The 15,985-nt window shown below is 38.7% G+C and overlaps 1 protein-coding gene across 4 annotated transcripts in view; it reads right to left on the bottom strand.

Annotated features, from left to right (window-relative positions):
- Positions 1 to 15,985, bottom strand: part of OGT (O-linked N-acetylglucosamine (GlcNAc) transferase) — a 36,524-nt gene that overhangs the window by 14,966 nt on the left and 5,573 nt on the right. For all 4 annotated transcript variants that reach the window (XM_047765912.1, XM_047765914.1, XM_047765911.1 and 1 more), the window contains exons 5-15: positions 11,542 to 11,610; positions 8,140 to 8,256; positions 4,961 to 5,040; positions 4,207 to 4,402; positions 3,633 to 3,773; positions 2,955 to 3,055; positions 2,662 to 2,815; positions 2,460 to 2,561; positions 2,096 to 2,275; positions 669 to 827; positions 427 to 516 (exon numbers count right to left, since the gene is read on the bottom strand). In XM_047765912.1, coding sequence (XP_047621868.1) covers positions 427 to 516; positions 669 to 827; positions 2,096 to 2,275; positions 2,460 to 2,561; positions 2,662 to 2,815; positions 2,955 to 3,055; positions 3,633 to 3,773; positions 4,207 to 4,402; positions 4,961 to 5,040; positions 8,140 to 8,256; positions 11,542 to 11,610 — 1,389 coding nt within the window. The remainder of the gene's footprint in view (positions 1 to 426; positions 517 to 668; positions 828 to 2,095; positions 2,276 to 2,459; positions 2,562 to 2,661; positions 2,816 to 2,954; positions 3,056 to 3,632; positions 3,774 to 4,206; positions 4,403 to 4,960; positions 5,041 to 8,139; positions 8,257 to 11,541; positions 11,611 to 15,985) is intronic.

The raw sequence follows: 15,985 nt of genomic DNA, 5'->3' as shown, positions 1-15,985 counted from the left end.
TTATCATAAAACTTTTGCTCCTAGAAGAAACAGCAATGGAGCAAGTATAGAAATAAAGATAACCAAAGGTAAAAGGCCCTTTAAATGAGCTATCTGCTGTTCTTCCAAGCCACCATTTTGCTCAATTTATTTAGTTAATGTTAGGCATTTACTGTTACTAGTGCTAGCCCAATCCCCAGAAATACACCAAGCACAAATACACCACATTTCTATTTCATTTGCAACCTCTCAGCAAAATCCATGCTGATTATAAATTTAATGTAATAAATGTAAACAATCAAGGAAATAAGATCAAAGCAATTGCCCATATGTATGGAGTAGCTAATATTTAATACATGTCATGAAAAATACAAGCTATAATACACCTACAGTTTCATTCATTATTTGTTCAAAATAAAAAGTTGGAAGTGTAAGGGTTTCACCTACCTGAGAAAGATCAATGAAATGATTGGCTTCTGCCATCACCTTCACTCGGAAGTTTGTGCCATCATCTGGGCTCAGGGCATAACAGAATACCTGAAAGGCGACACATACGATATTTAATAACCTTGACGCAAACCTTTCCAAAAGGTTTTGAGCGCAACACTTAACGGTGCCAATAAAGCCACCACTGAGGGTTTGTTTGGTTTTATAAATAAATAGTGACTCTGGGGGAACACTAGTCTTACCTCAAATTTATCAGGATTGTGCATGCCTGGAATAGACTGCATAAGGTGAGAAGTAGGATGATTCCCAAAGTCAGAACTCACGTATCCTACACGTAGTCGACCATCACTGAGCTTCAAGTCTTTTGGATGTTCATATGGTGGTTTATGAAGGACATTAATCTACCAATAGAATTCAATGCTTGTCAGTAAAGTTGAGTCAAATCAGTAAACATGTAAATATTCAAGGGAAAACCAACTAAAAATATAACACCAAACCTGAACCTCACACCTACTGTGAATGGTTTGCCCAGAATACGTGAATACTTAATTCATATAGCCAGTTCAATACAGCCTTAACAATTTATATAACATGCTTTATACTCTGACCTGTTTCTGAGGCCTATGAAACAGCCCAAGCAAATCTAAAACTTGTAGGAGGAAGGAAGGCAGTGTGGACAAAGCATTTCTAAAACCCTGAATTCTAGAAAATTCTGTAGGGAAACTTTTTTTTTTTTTTTTAAATTACACCAAGGAGTTCCCGTCGTGGCTCAGTGGTTACCAAATCCGACTAGGGGAGTTCCCATCGTGGCGCAGTGGTTAACGAATCCGACTAGGAACCATGAGGTTTCGGGTTCGGTCCCTGCCCTTGCTCAGTGGGTTAACGATCCGGCGTTGCCGTGAGCTGTGGTGTAGGTCGCAGACGCGGCTCGGATCCCGCGTTGCTGTGGCTCTGGCGTAGGCTGGTGGCTACAGCTGCGATTCGACCCCTAGCCTGGGAACCTCCATATGCCGCGGGAGTGGCCCAAGAAATAGCAACAACAACAACAACAAAAAAAAAACAAATCCGACTAGGAACCATGAGGTTGCGGGTGTGATCCCTGGCCTTGCTCAGTGGGTTAGGGATCCGGTGTTGCCATGAGCTGTGGTGTAGGTTGCAGACGCGGCTCGGATCCCCACATTGCTGTGGCTGTGGCGTAGGCCGGTGGCTACAGCTACAATTGGACCCCTAGCCTGGGAACCTCCATATGCTGCGGGAGCAGCCTAAGAAATGGCAAAAAGACAAAAAAAAAAAATTACACCAAGCACTCCACTCTATTCTGCTGAGCAAATTCCCACCTTTGATCAAGCAGTCCTCTAATTCTCAAAGATGAGTATAAATTCCACTTTATTAAAAATTATGATTTTAAAATTAAAGGAAAATACCATCAGCTTACTTTTAGTATTTCAGCTAAGGATTCTATCTTATAGAGCAAAAAGGGTTATAAAAGGGTTATGATCAGGACAGCACACAATGAGAGGGGCTTCTGGGCTGGCTCACATAGTTTTATTTCTCAACTTGGGTGGTGTTCACCTTATAACTCATTAAGCCATACACTTGATTCAAGTAGTTTTCTCTGTGTTTTACAACAAAAAGATTAAAACAAACAAACAAACAAACAAAATCGCACCTTATCCAAGCAGAGGTTCCCATGCCGCTCAGCAATAGCCTTCCTGAAGCCATGAGAAAGAGGATATAGCATACTATGATGAGGATGCACAGAAGGCAACCTATTCTTCTCTAACTGGTCAGCCACAATGCTGACCAACTTCTTCATTCGCTCATCATAGTCTGTCCAATCACAGACAATCTAAAGGAGACAAAAGAAGTTATTAGCCAGAAAACCTTATTCCAGGACTTAACATTTTCTGTTCTTTCACCTAAAGTAAAGTCAGATAACCTATTAAAGATACACTGTCTCCAGCCAGGCTTGGATTAATATGGTACATAACAATTAAACCCTAAAAGCCAATTACTGGCCCATTATTCTTTACCTGTAGGCAATGAGCCAAATTGCAATAAGCATCAGGAAAATCAGGTTTAAGCTTCAGAGCAGTGCGATAAGAAGCAATTGCTTCTGGAATATTCCCTGAATCCTGGAAATAAATAAAGTGAGATGGTTAAAATTTTCCCTAAAATTAAACATTAAGTGCTAAGACGCACATATTATGAAGAACTATATATAAGTAACAGCACCTTGTGAATGGAAGCCAGATTGCTGTGGGCATCTGCAAACGCAGGGTTAATCTGAATGGCACGAGTATAACACTGCAAGGCTCCCTGAACATCCTGCATCTCCTTTAGAGTGTTTCCCATATTAGAGTAAGCATCAGCAAAGGTAGGACTGATTCTAAAGGAGAGGACAAAGATTTTATTTACCTAGTACAAAAACCTTTAACCCCTGTAATGTTAATTTAGCCTGCTGGTATTAAAAGCCCCACATACCAAATGCGCCAAATGCCAAAAAAATAAGGCTGTGAGTCACTTACCGAATAGCCTCCTTATAATGCATCAAAGCTTCCTGAAGTTTTCCCTGCTGCTGCAATACACTTGCTAAATTTGAATGGGCAGCAGCAAACTCTGGGAAGACCTATAAAGAGTCAAGATGATAACTAAGGCTTTAAAAAAAATTGCCAAAACAGCAGTAATAACTTACAATAAGAACTTTGCTCAAGTACCTTTATATCGCTATACTTCTCTACCTTCTCTAAGTCTACTCATTCTTCAAAGCCAAATAGTTCAAATTCCCTTTATTTTATACCTCTCCAAGTTTCAAAACTTAATGAGGTAGCCCTCTCCTCATCTTAGTTTATGCTGGTAAGCCCAGCATCTCTCTCTTCAAAACTCCTACCACAACTACCAACCAACATTACAGCCATCAGGCACTGAAATTATATACTTACTGGAGATTCCTCCTGAACTATAGCCTACTGCTTAAATTTTTTATGCAGATCTTATCTACTCATAAAAATAACAAACTCAATGTTAAGGATTTTCTTGAATGTTACACAGGACCTCACGCATGTCTTAGGTACTCAATTACTCGTTCAACAAATGATTCAGCCACTATCTATTTTTACAAAAAAGGTGGATGACACGGCAAACTTAACTGCTTTCCCTCTACTATCACACAGACAAAATACCCAGCTACACCACCCTCAACATACCTCTAATGCTTTACGATACAAGCGAACTGCCTCTTCAATGTTCCCCTGTTCTCGTTTGATGTTGGCTAGGTTATTCAGAGAGTCTGCATGGGTGGGACACAGTCGAAGAGCTGTATTATAACAATCTTCTGCCTCGGCAACCTAAAAAACAAAACAAACTATTCAAAACCTATACAGAGGAATCACAGAGGTACTGCTGATGTTATTCTTTTTTTTTAGGGCTGCATGCATGGCACATGGAAGTTCCCAGACCAGGGGTCGAATAGGAGGTACACACCAGATCCCCCACCTACTGAGAGAGGCCAGGGATAGAACCTGAGTCCTCATGGATACTAGTCAGATTCACTTCCGCTGCCCCACAACTGGAACTCCCTGATGTTATTCTAACAAGTGCTTAGTTAAGCCAAATGGCTGGTAATACTCCAGAAAATGGGTATTTTTGCTATTCTTCCTCTCAACCAAAACTCCAAGGTAAAAGAATTTACCACCTCGATATTTAATGACAATATGTCCAAAAATGACTTTTTTTTAATCCTACCAGGTAACAAAGAAATAGACCGAAAAAAGTCCTTACACTGCCCTTCTCTTTGAGAGCGTTGGCTAGGTTGCAGTAAGCATCAGGGAAATGTGGTTGCAGTTCAATAGCTCGCCTGTAGGTGTCTATTGCCAGATCTATCAGGCCTTGCTCATAGTATACACAAGCCAGGTTGCCGTGTACCACTGCATGATTTGGGCTCAAACTTAGTGCACGAAGGTAAGCTGCCACAGCTCTGTAAATAAAAACACACACACACACACAATGCAACTAACTTTCAATGGATGTTTTGTTCCAATTATTTCATGCTATACTCTATCAAAGTATATCAATTAGTTTCAACTAGTTACAGTTAATTCATGCCATACTATATTTAATCTCAAATCAAAATTGCACCTTTATAAAATGTATCTTTACACTGAAAAAATTTTCTATATCCACATAAGAAATAGACTTTCCTTTGACAATAACAAAAAGTTAAAAGTCAGGATTTACTTAGCTTTCTGAACCAGATCAAAGAAATAATTTAGTCTAAAAGATAACCATTTCAACAGTTCTACAATAAAGGATATCACAACTAAACTCCTAGTGAGAAGGACAGTGCCTTTGTGAAAAGCCAACAATGAAAAGTTGTGCAACAATAAAACTATAATAAAAGGTAACACAGAACACCCAATCAGGGAAAAGAAACATAGTAGAAAAAGAAAGTATTTCAGTGAACTACTGTCATAATTTCAGGCCAAACTCTCAAAGTGTTGATACAATAAAGACTCCAAATAGAACATTCTCTCACCTGTCAAAAATCCGTGCCTCTTTCAAGACATTTCCTAAATTGATATAAGCATCCAGAAAATTGGGGTCAAGGGTGACAGCCTAAAAATTGCAAGATAGTTACTTAGAGCAAGTTAGGATTTCAGATTAACTTCCCAATCACAATTTTTTATTCTGTGATGATTTGAGACCTCCAATTACATTTTCTAGGATAATTAAATCTTATTTCTTTCTTTTTTAAAACCCAATTTAGTACCTACTCATTATCCACAAATTTCAATGTTATCAAAATAATTTCCCATGTAATATAAGAGCAAAATGTGTCGTAAAGGGAAAAACTTTAAATTGCATCTGCTCCAATTTTATTGAGCTGAATACATCTAATGGTTGGTCATATTTTATTCTCGATTAATCAGCCTAGCTTGGAGTTCTCGCTGTGGCACAGTGGGTTCAGAATCCGACTGCACTGGCACGCATCGTTGTGGAGATACAGGTTCGATCCCCAGTTTAGCGCCATGGGTAGGTTGCAGTTGTGGCTTGGATTTAAATCCCTGGCCCAGGAACTTCCATATGATCATAGGTGCGGCCATAAAAATTAAAAAAAAAAAAATCAATCTAGCTCTTCTAAAAAATGGCAGGAAGAAGCAGCAAGCTCTAACTGGAAAAGGAAATATATACCTCAGTAACTACAACTGTATACTCAGACCTTAGTAAGATATGTAATTAAAGCTATATACTCAGTAAGACATTACTACTTCAAGGGGATACTAATGACTAAGTATTTTCATCCAAGTAGTTCTGATGATCTCTTAAAATATGACCATATATATCTACATCAGTAATTCTCAACCCTGGCAGTATATTAGAATTCACCTCCTAAATGGTGCCTGGGCTCCATCACAGACCAGTTAAATCAGACTCTCTGAAAATGGGGACAGGACATTCATATCTTTTACAAGTTTCTCATATGCAACCAAGGAGAACCACTGAGCAACAGAGTAGGTAGGTACTCTTTTAGTGTAATAGATGGAAACCTGAACTGAAATATTGAAAAGGTAAAGGTAATGAGAAACTGAATATATTTAAGACTTATTAAAAACACTTCCTCTTAGATGGCAACTCTGTAATAAAGACAGCATGATGCACTTAACTTACATTGTCTTCAGTGATAGATGTCCACCCCCAAAACTTAACTTTTTATTATGGAAAATTTCAAATATATACAAAAGCAAAGATATATAACAAACCCCCAGGTATCTATTATCCAATTTCAACAACTAAAAAAAATCATGTTCAATCCTATTTAACCTATATTCCAACCTAACCTGCCCTCTTTCCAGATCGTTTTGAAGCTAATCCCAGGCATATCACTTCAAAATACTTCAAAATACATTTCAGGGACAATACAAGAATACTTTTCCCTCCCAACATAACCACAATACCAATATTACACCTAAAACAAATGATGGCAACTCAATATCAAATATACATTTAGTGGTCTAATTTCTGATTAACTTTGATTCAGGACCCAAATAAAACCCATACAATTAACATGCCTTTGTGAGGTTTTTTTAATCTTTTAAATTAAAATTTAAATTCAAATCTCCATTTTTATTCCTATAATTTGTTGAAGAAATCACTACCATTGTCCCATATAGCTTCCCACAGTTTGAAATTACAGATCGCACCCCTATAGTGTCCTTCAACATGTTTAGGTTTAGGAAATAATCTGTCCCATGTATTTCCTATAAATTGGTAGTCAGAACTACAGGCTTAATCAGGCTACTTCACTGGTGAAAATATCTACTTCCATCACAAAGTATAAAATGTCTGATTGTGGCTTTTTTTGCCACTGATAAATGCCTAAACTTATTATTGGTGATTACTCTATCATTCCTTCTTCATTTATTAGCTGGAACACTTACAAAAAGAGAAACTTCCCCCTATAAACTATTGGGTTACCCTGATATCCAGCTCATACAGGCAAGAGAGGAAAACTTTTTAACCAGTTTTCAAAATGAGTTGCTCCTTATCTTCCAAAGATGGCACATGAAGGAGTTCCCATTGTGGCTCAACAGGTTACGAACCCAACTAGTATCCATGAGGATGCAGGTTTGATCCCTGGCCTCGCTCAGTGGATTAAGGATCTGGCACTGCTGTGGGCTGTGGTATAGGTCACAGACGTGACTCAGATCACACATTGCTGTGGCTGTGATCTAGGCCAGCAGCTGCAGCTCTGATTCAATCCCTAGCCTGGGAAATTCCATATGCTGCATGCGTGGCCTTAAAAAGCAAAATAAATAGGAGTTCCCATTGTGGCTCAGCAGAAACAAATCTGACTAGCATCCATGAGGACGCTGGTTCAATCCCTGGCCTTGCTCAGTGGGTCAGGGATCCAGCGTTGTGGTAAGCTGTGGTGTAGGTCACAGACACAGCTCAGATCTGGTGTTGCTATGGCTGTAGTGTAGGCCAGCAGCTGCAGCTCCGATTCAACCCCAGCCTGGGATCTTCCATATGCCGTCAGTTCAACCCTAAAAAGACCAAAAAAAAAAAAAAAAAAAAAACCCAAAACAAAAAAAAAAGACCCACGAGTTTCTTTTTAGCATAATTATGCACTCATGAATTGAAATATATTTTCTCAGTTTCAATATATTTCAGTTACTTTTCCTACTGATGCTCAACTCCCATCTTTAGCCAGTGGGAGCCTCTCCCAGTTGCCTTCCAAGTCTTTTTAACATAAATATATCAAAATTTCCTTGCTTTCTAGTATCACACAGCACTCCAGATTAATTCTGTACATTTCCTGTCCCATATCAAATATGACCAGTGTCCATGAAGACTTAGGTTTGATCCCTGGCCTCACTCAGTGGGTTAAGGATCCAGCATTGCTGCGAGATGTGGTGTAGGTCGCAGAGGTGGCTCAGGCCAGCAGCTACAGCTCCAATTTGACCCCTCACCTGGGAACTTCCATATGCCGTGGGTGTGGCCCTAAAAAGACAAATAAATAAATAAACAAATCAATTAAATTAAAAAAGAATTTTTTATTACTAAGATACATTTTCAATGCAAATGCTACAATGCTGTCAGAGAAACAAATATATTATGTGACTGGTTAAGTAAAGGCCTATTATTTAGTTCTAGTAGAAACTCCTTGCATACATAAGCACTTCATAAATACTAATTATTAATTTAACGACTAACCTTTTCAAAGTGATGAATTGCAAGCCAAATCTCCCCTTGTGCATTGAAAACACAGCCAAGATTACTCCAAGCTACTGCAAAGTTCGGTTGCGTCTCAATTGCTTTCAAATAACATGCCTTAGGAGGGGTTAATGAAAGAAGATGGGAGGGAAAGGAGGTAAAGGGAAAGGGGAAAATTTGTAAAGGGGAAAAAAAAAAAAAGATTGGGGGAGGGGGGAAGAAGGTGATATCATTATTTCTTCTCTGACCAGCCAAAAGTGACCCTGCAGCATAGGCTCGCTTGCGCCAAAACTAATGCGCTGCCACAGCTGGCTGCTCCTGCGCTTGCGCCACCAGAACCCAGGTGCAAACCACCATGTTCAGTTCTGCCAACCAATGACCAACCCTTACACTAGGACTTAACCAGGAAGTCAGCTGCCTTAAGACTCTATGCTAAACTTCTCCTATCCGAACACCTAAGGTTTCCTGCTGTTTTCAAATAGTATCTAGAAGGCGCCACTTAAGGCTAAATCCTTCCCCACTCCCGCAAGTTTCCCAAAGTGTGTTCTACAACATGTTAATAGGTATCACTGGAAAAAAGGATTTCATGATCAAACACAGTAGGAAAACAAAAAACAGGTTTCTTGACTACAGGACTTCCCTAAGCCTTTAATAGTATACACAGGGTTCCCTGAACTTAGTTGACCATGGAACTCTTCTTTCATTAGACATGTTATGAGAATAGTATAAAACACATCTTGGGAAATGCTGCTCTAAATAAATAATAATGTTCCTCGCTAACATCAAAACTATGCTACTGAGGAGGAAAATGCTTCTCTGTCCGGATATCATAAGGCCAAGCTCTAAGTCACATCCTCACAATGCCCATGTCTCCCAAGGGGGACTGAAGCTGAAACCTCACATGACAGGATTGCACCTAGGTTGAGGTCCCTGTAATGCGAGCGCAAACATCGCTTGCGCAACCTAACAGCATCGCGCTGCGCAATCGCTGCGAACTGCTGCGCTACATAGAACACCCCTAGACGCAGCAAACGGCCAACCAGATCCATTAATCTACTAGACAGGCCCATAGAGAATAATTGTTTAATGAGATTAGTTGAACTTGAGGTATGTTAAAACCCAATTTTATCCAAAAAGGCTACAGGATAGGACTGAGGGAGCCAGTCAATCAGATTACTCATCTAGTCAACCGTTCACAGGGGCTCATTCGCACGCATTGCGCATTAACGCTGCGCAGCCTTTGCGCTACTGCAGGGTCACAGCGCATCATCAGAAGAGCAGAATGCTGCAATCCAAACAAAGAAGAAAAAAGGAAAAAAATGAACAACAAGAAGAGTTAGAAGCTTTTACTAGTAAATTATCTCTAATAATTTTTAATATCAATTAACTTTTACTTATCTTTGACAGAATTGTGGCTATAGTATAAAACATTCTCTTACATAACTTGCTTGTAAATAAAATTATTTTAAGCTGTTTCTGAAGCCACAAGACAGAAGATTCAGGCATGGAGGCAAATTGTTTTGCTGTGGCAGTTACAAACCCGTTACCATATTTCTCATCATGTGACTTTTCGGTGCGTTCCTTGCTGGAAGAGGAGGAGGTGTGTGTCTGCCCTAGATCCAGGCCTCGAGCTCCCTTCAGCGAGGCACCTTACGCATGGAATAGGAGGTTTCACCCACCTGAAACCTTCTAAATACAATATCAATGGTGAAAAACCAAAAACAAGAGAGAAAATAAAAACAAGATCATTAGTAAAAGTTCAACAAAGCAATTGAAATTCTTTGGATGTCTATTACATATGGGAATGAGGACAGTCTCAAGTCTGTAATATGGGAAACATGCAGAAGGGAGAGGGTTAATCAGGGCTATTTGCATACAGCAGGGATTTTTGCTGGAAGAAAGGCTCTTCGTTTTCTACAAAGACAACTTAATTTTGCTTCCATCTACTAGGAATATGCTGGCTTGAATTTTCAAATGCACTGATTACAAAAGAAATACATTGCATTTCACTCAAGAGTATTTTCTTGATCACTAAGTTCTCACAAAAACAGAATAACATTTTTCAAACTAGGTGTCTCCAGAGCTCTGAAATAAAGAAGTCAGCAACCTAAGGCAGGCGCAATGTCTCAGCCTAAACCGATCTCTAAAGCTGCAGTGAAGTGCAATTCATGTTAGCTGTCCGCTTGGTGGGGTGATAATTAATAGAAGCTTATCAAATATTTGTTCTATAAATTACCAATTAGATTTATCAGCTAAGATTGAAATCAATTACAATTCATTAGCTGGAAACCTACATAAGGTTAATCCAAAGTGTCAGCAGAATTTACGAGCTATGCACTTAAAACTAGTGCCTTTTAACATTAGATGGTGCTGAAAAGCCTTCGCCCTCCCTGGATGAAGCAGTCAAACAGACAGCTACGCTGCGCATACACTCCACGCATTAGCATGCGCGTGGGGCTCAGAGCAACAGGTGGGAGTTTCAGAAGCATTCTGGTTTCTCCCCACTCCTCACCCCTGCAGCGCGGTTGCGTAAGGTGGCTTGTAACAAGACAATTTCATTTATAAATTTAATTTAAAATTATACCAAAAGCTTTAATAACCCAACCTGGTATTCAAATTCATTATTTGGAAACACAGAATGCTAAAAGCCACCTTTCCACTTTGGCAAGTTTTCTTTCGATCAGTCCATTTCCCAAACAAACCAGCTTTGGCCTCTTTTTTTTTTTTTTTTTTTTTAAGGAGGTGGGGCGGGGAGGAATAAAAGAAGGAAGTAAGGAAGAAAAGAAGGTAGACAACTAGGATTGGAAAAGAGGAAAAGGAACTTGGGGAAGGGAGTGGGGACAAGAAGGGGCAGGATGTTCCAATTATTAATTTGCGATCATTTAATAGCCTTTCTTCCATTGTAAAAAGGGTGAGGAAGATGAAGGGAGGAAGGTTAAATAAGAATTTTAAATGCCAGTATTACAGGGTAACATTTGGATGAAATTCTTCTCCACTTACAAGCCACAAAGGACTTAGAAGAGCAGCATTTTCAATGGCACCTGCATCATATAGGAGTCTTGAGCCAAATCACAGGCGCTCTGCTTGTCACCAGCAGGCAAGCCTCAGATTTGAAGGAATGTTATTTATTCCCACATAAGATCATGACAGAGCCCAGTGTTATAAAGATGATCTAGCTCAGCAGAAAGGCTCCAAAATGTTCAGGTTCTTGCTTTACCCCCAGATTTAGAACAGATATGCCAAAGCCTGGCCCTGCTCTAGTCTGAGGCGATTCATGCCGTCAGTTTTCCTCAGTTTCATAGGACTGTTTTGTGAAGATAGCTCAACGAAGAGTTGAAGACTTGGCAAAAAGTACAAGTTTCCATAACACTGCTGTTTAAATGCGTTCTATCAAACACCTACCTTGGCTTCTTCCAAGCGACCCAGGGCTTTGAGCAGGTTCCCCAGGTCACTGCGAACACAGTACAAATCCTAGAAATCCGGAGATACTCCGTCATTAATTATATTCTGCTTTGTCACCCAAAGACATTTTGAAATTACTTTCATGCATCTAGCTCCATCATTTTATTGTCAACTAGAGACACTGCTTGACAAATTTAAGTACAGAATCACGATCCCTCATCCTCAATTTTGAATTCAAAAAAAATTTCAAAAACTCAATTGATAATTAAATCTGACTTGAACTAGCATGAAGTTATTTACAGAATTTATTGATGCCACTTTGTGTGATTATTTATACCTTTTGCTGCAGAAATATAAATGTTTTACTAGAAGGTGCTGCTCCAGACCTACCTGAGAGTTATATGTGGTATTATCATCTTTCTAGAATCCTAAAAATTCTGAATTTTAAGATGCATTTGATCCCATCTGTTTCAGATAAAAGACTATAGGCCTTGTTATCTATAGCTTCTCCTCTCCCCAAATGTCATGTTTTAAAAAAAAAAAAAAAAAGGCACCAAATATTTGTTCAACTCTTTTGTTCGAGGTTATGATGAACCACTCCTATATCAAAGGTCGAAAATTTTCCATAGTGGAAAAAAGTATTTAGCTGTGATTAGTTATCAGCAAACCTACCCTCAGGCTGCCAGGCATATTTAGAAACCTTGACTTCATTTTCACTCTTAGACAGAAGGATTACCATCCAACCAAAGCTTTAATTCTGACACCTGGCATTAGATTACTCATTAGTATTAAGTGCCATTAGAGTTGAGTGGGCAAATAATGAAAAGCAGTTGACTCTGCTTTTTATTAGCAGCACAATTGTGCTGCTAGTCATCTGACTCACCAGTCCATCCATCAGTATGAAAGACACGTCAGAACAGTGAGCTTCAATTTTTATTTGTCCTTGTTTGCCTTGTCAGTCAACAAGCAAAGACAATGGCAATAGGGAGTAAGCTTATCATTCCAAACTGTTCCACAAGTGGAAGAGCCTTAAACTAAGTCCTAGAAAGTGAAATGTTGTCAAGTGTGCCAAAGTATCATCTGTATTATTCCATGTGCAACCATATTATGGTTTCCAGAATCAGGTGATTGATTTTACCAATAAACAGCTTTTGTAATTGTATATTATCATCCATCAGGTGAACCAAAAGTCAGTGAGTCACTGAGCAAAGACAGGCTGCCACAGAACAACCCTATAGTTGGCCATACTAGGTCAGTTCCATGAGCTACCTGATCTGCCTGTCCATGGAGCAATGATTGGTATTTTGGGAAAGAATGGTTGTCTCCCAGTGACCTCAAGCACAAAAGGCTAATACTAATCCTCATAGGTATCATTAATCTTGTTATACACTTCTCCTCTAATGAGTGTAAGTACTTTTTAACCCCACTTATACTCTGAGAAGTAATGAATTCTATAATCTTGCTATCTACTTTGTATGATTTTTTTCCCCTAAATTTTAAAGGTTACCCTTCTGTTTTGGCAGACCACGACTGAACAATCCAATCTGTTCATACAAACTCCTACTATATCTGATTATTGTGGTTATACATCTTTGGACTTTTACCAACCCCTATGCCTTTTCCTGGGCCATAATAATCACAAGTCTTGCAATAATTCTCCAACAATGACCCTAATGGGCTATACCTCTTAGCCAACTGTTGCATAATTTTACCCTCTAGTTTTTATAAACTCTTAGATGGATGGCATCCAAGTCCTGACAGTGTATCTACCTATATTTAGTTGTATCATCTAGATCCATGACAGCATACAAAAATCAAGTTAACACAATGCCCATAGCTAAAAACAGATTATCTCTAAGATTCCCCCATTGCTGTGGCTCTGGCGTGGGCCGGTGGCTACAGCTCCGATTAGACCCCTAGCCTGGGAACCTCCATATGCCACGGGAGTGGCCCTAGAAAAGGAAAAAAAAAATTATCTCCAAGATTACTATAATCAATAAGCAGTTTTAGAAAAAGGTAAAACATATTAAATATGGTAGTGAGGAATTCCTTGGTGACACAGTGGGTTAAGGTTCTGGCATTGTCCCTGCTGCAGCCTGGGTCCCAGGAAATTCTGCAGACCACAGGTGCAGCCAAAAAATAATGAATAAATACACAAATAAATAAATATGTGAAATCCAATTCTCCCACTGGGGATCCAAACCTTTATACACCAACAGCTAATTTCTAGAAAATTCAGGGATACCACTGTTCTCCCCAAAGTTCAAAACATAAGACTAATCCTGCTTCATTTGTCAAATCGAAACAATGCCTGCTAAGAGAATCGCATTTCTCAAACCCGGTCCATTCTATCCATTCCCAGGTTAGTATCTTTTATGCAAATCTTCATTCAATTCAATAATGTGCCTAGAACTGTAGGGAACTAAATTAATACAATCCTCATCCTCAAAGGGCTTAAAATCTATGTGGAAAACAAAGTACATACATATTAAATAGCCACATAGTGGTAAAGAGTTTTAGGGAAGTAAATGAACTCAAAGGAGACATTTAAGCTGGGCCTTAAAGGATGAGTAGGACTTTGACAAAGGAGGAGGGCGTTGTAGACAAGAGAAAATAGTATGAACAGAGGTAAGGAGATGGAAATGAGTAAGAATTTCCTGTGTAACAACCCCTCTTAAGATACCGCCTATTTCCCACCTTTCCTCCTAGAGCCCCCACTCCCACCCACATCTATACACACGCGAAATAAAATCAAGTTGATAAAAGCCTACAGTAGTCTCAATTGCCTCTCAAATTAAATTCAAACTCCTCAGCCTCTCTATTCTTTCTAAATCTTCCAATTGACTCTCCTCTACTACACTCACTTCTTGTTACTACTTGACTCACCACTTCAGCCAAGAAAGTCTACTTGCTATTTACCTTCCTACAGAATGCTTAGGTTATAAGCATCCACTCAAGAAAATCTTCTGATTAATACTCTCTAACAATAATCATCTGAGGAGCTTACACCTTTTTTCCTTTGTCAGATTTTGTCTCATATTATAATCCACAACTTCCCCCCAATACATCTCCCCAATTCCTAACAAAGCATTGTACACATAATAAGTACTCAAATTATTTAAATGTGACATTTGCCCAGCAAACTTAAAAAGCAGAGGACAGAGGAACAGAGATACAGTCACCCCTCTGCAGATGCAGAAACCATAGACACAGAGGGTCAACTGTACCATAGCACTTTATATAAGGGGCCTAGCTCAATTTAACTATATGGGTGAGGCTCGCACGCAACAGTAACAAATTTGACAGTAACACTTGATGGTAGATGTCAGTAGCTCTCAGTGCTATACATCCACAATCAAAACAGAAGCAATGTTTCAATAACCTACAAACTCAGAAACTGAGTTCCTTTGAGGAATTCAGGATTATAGTCATTTTACAAAGAACATTTTATACATAATTTCATAAAAGGGATTGCCAGGTATGGGCAACTCTAATGAGTCATCATGTGAAAGATTATCATCTGCAATAGCACCTTCAAATACGATGGACTAAAATTTTAGTGAAATTACTAAATCATCCAATATTACAGAAGACAATTCAGAATGTAAAAACATGACACGGCTCTACATCTTAAAAGTAATTTTTTTTTTAAAAAATGAAATTTCTATAATCAAGTCACAAAATAACTTCTAAACTGACATACCATTACCTTAAAAAGACAAAACTAGTCTACCAAGACTACTACCTTAACATCTTACTTTTTCACTACCGCAAAACCAAAATAATCTGAGTTTAACTATTTTTCACGGAATGCCAACTACATCTATGATTCAGGCCAGCAATGCACTGCCAACAAACAAGAGCACAATTTAGGAATACTCAAGATTTTCTGTCAGTACTGAACCAACAAAAGCATTTGACAGTTAAGCTTATTAAATCAAGTGAAGACGAGGTATCTTGAAATGAATTAAAACATGGTCACTATGGTATATATTTAGGTGAAATCAAAGCAGTATGCACAATCCCTTTTTCATTCTTACTGGTAAAAATTTACAATTAGGTGCACAAGCGAGCCCTGAGCCTTGGCAAGAACAGGGTCCAAGCCCCTGTGGCAGCATACACAATTTTCTGTAACGAGCACTGCAATAAAAATTACAAAAAGTCACTCAAATTTACATACATATATATATATATATACACACACACACACACACACACACTGAGTATCTCTGAAAGGATACATAAGAAATTAGTTTCATCAGCTACTTCTAAGGATAGCTAGCAGACTTTTCACTGTGTCCATTCAAAAAGCAATAAATAAAATTAAAATTTTTAAACTCTCATAGGAACTGAAACAAAATTTTATTGTTTATAGATATCATGACAAAAAGTGATTTCCAATCTTTGCACAGACTACTAAATTAAGCTTCCGTTTCCTACCTGT

The sequence above is a fragment of the Phacochoerus africanus genome, chromosome X (assembly GCF_016906955.1).
Source record: "Phacochoerus africanus isolate WHEZ1 chromosome X, ROS_Pafr_v1, whole genome shotgun sequence".
In the NCBI taxonomy this organism is placed as follows: Eukaryota; Metazoa; Chordata; class Mammalia; order Artiodactyla; family Suidae; genus Phacochoerus; species Phacochoerus africanus.
The sequence above is the reverse complement of the archived record's forward strand: the minus strand, read 5'-3'. Positions and strand labels throughout refer to the sequence as shown.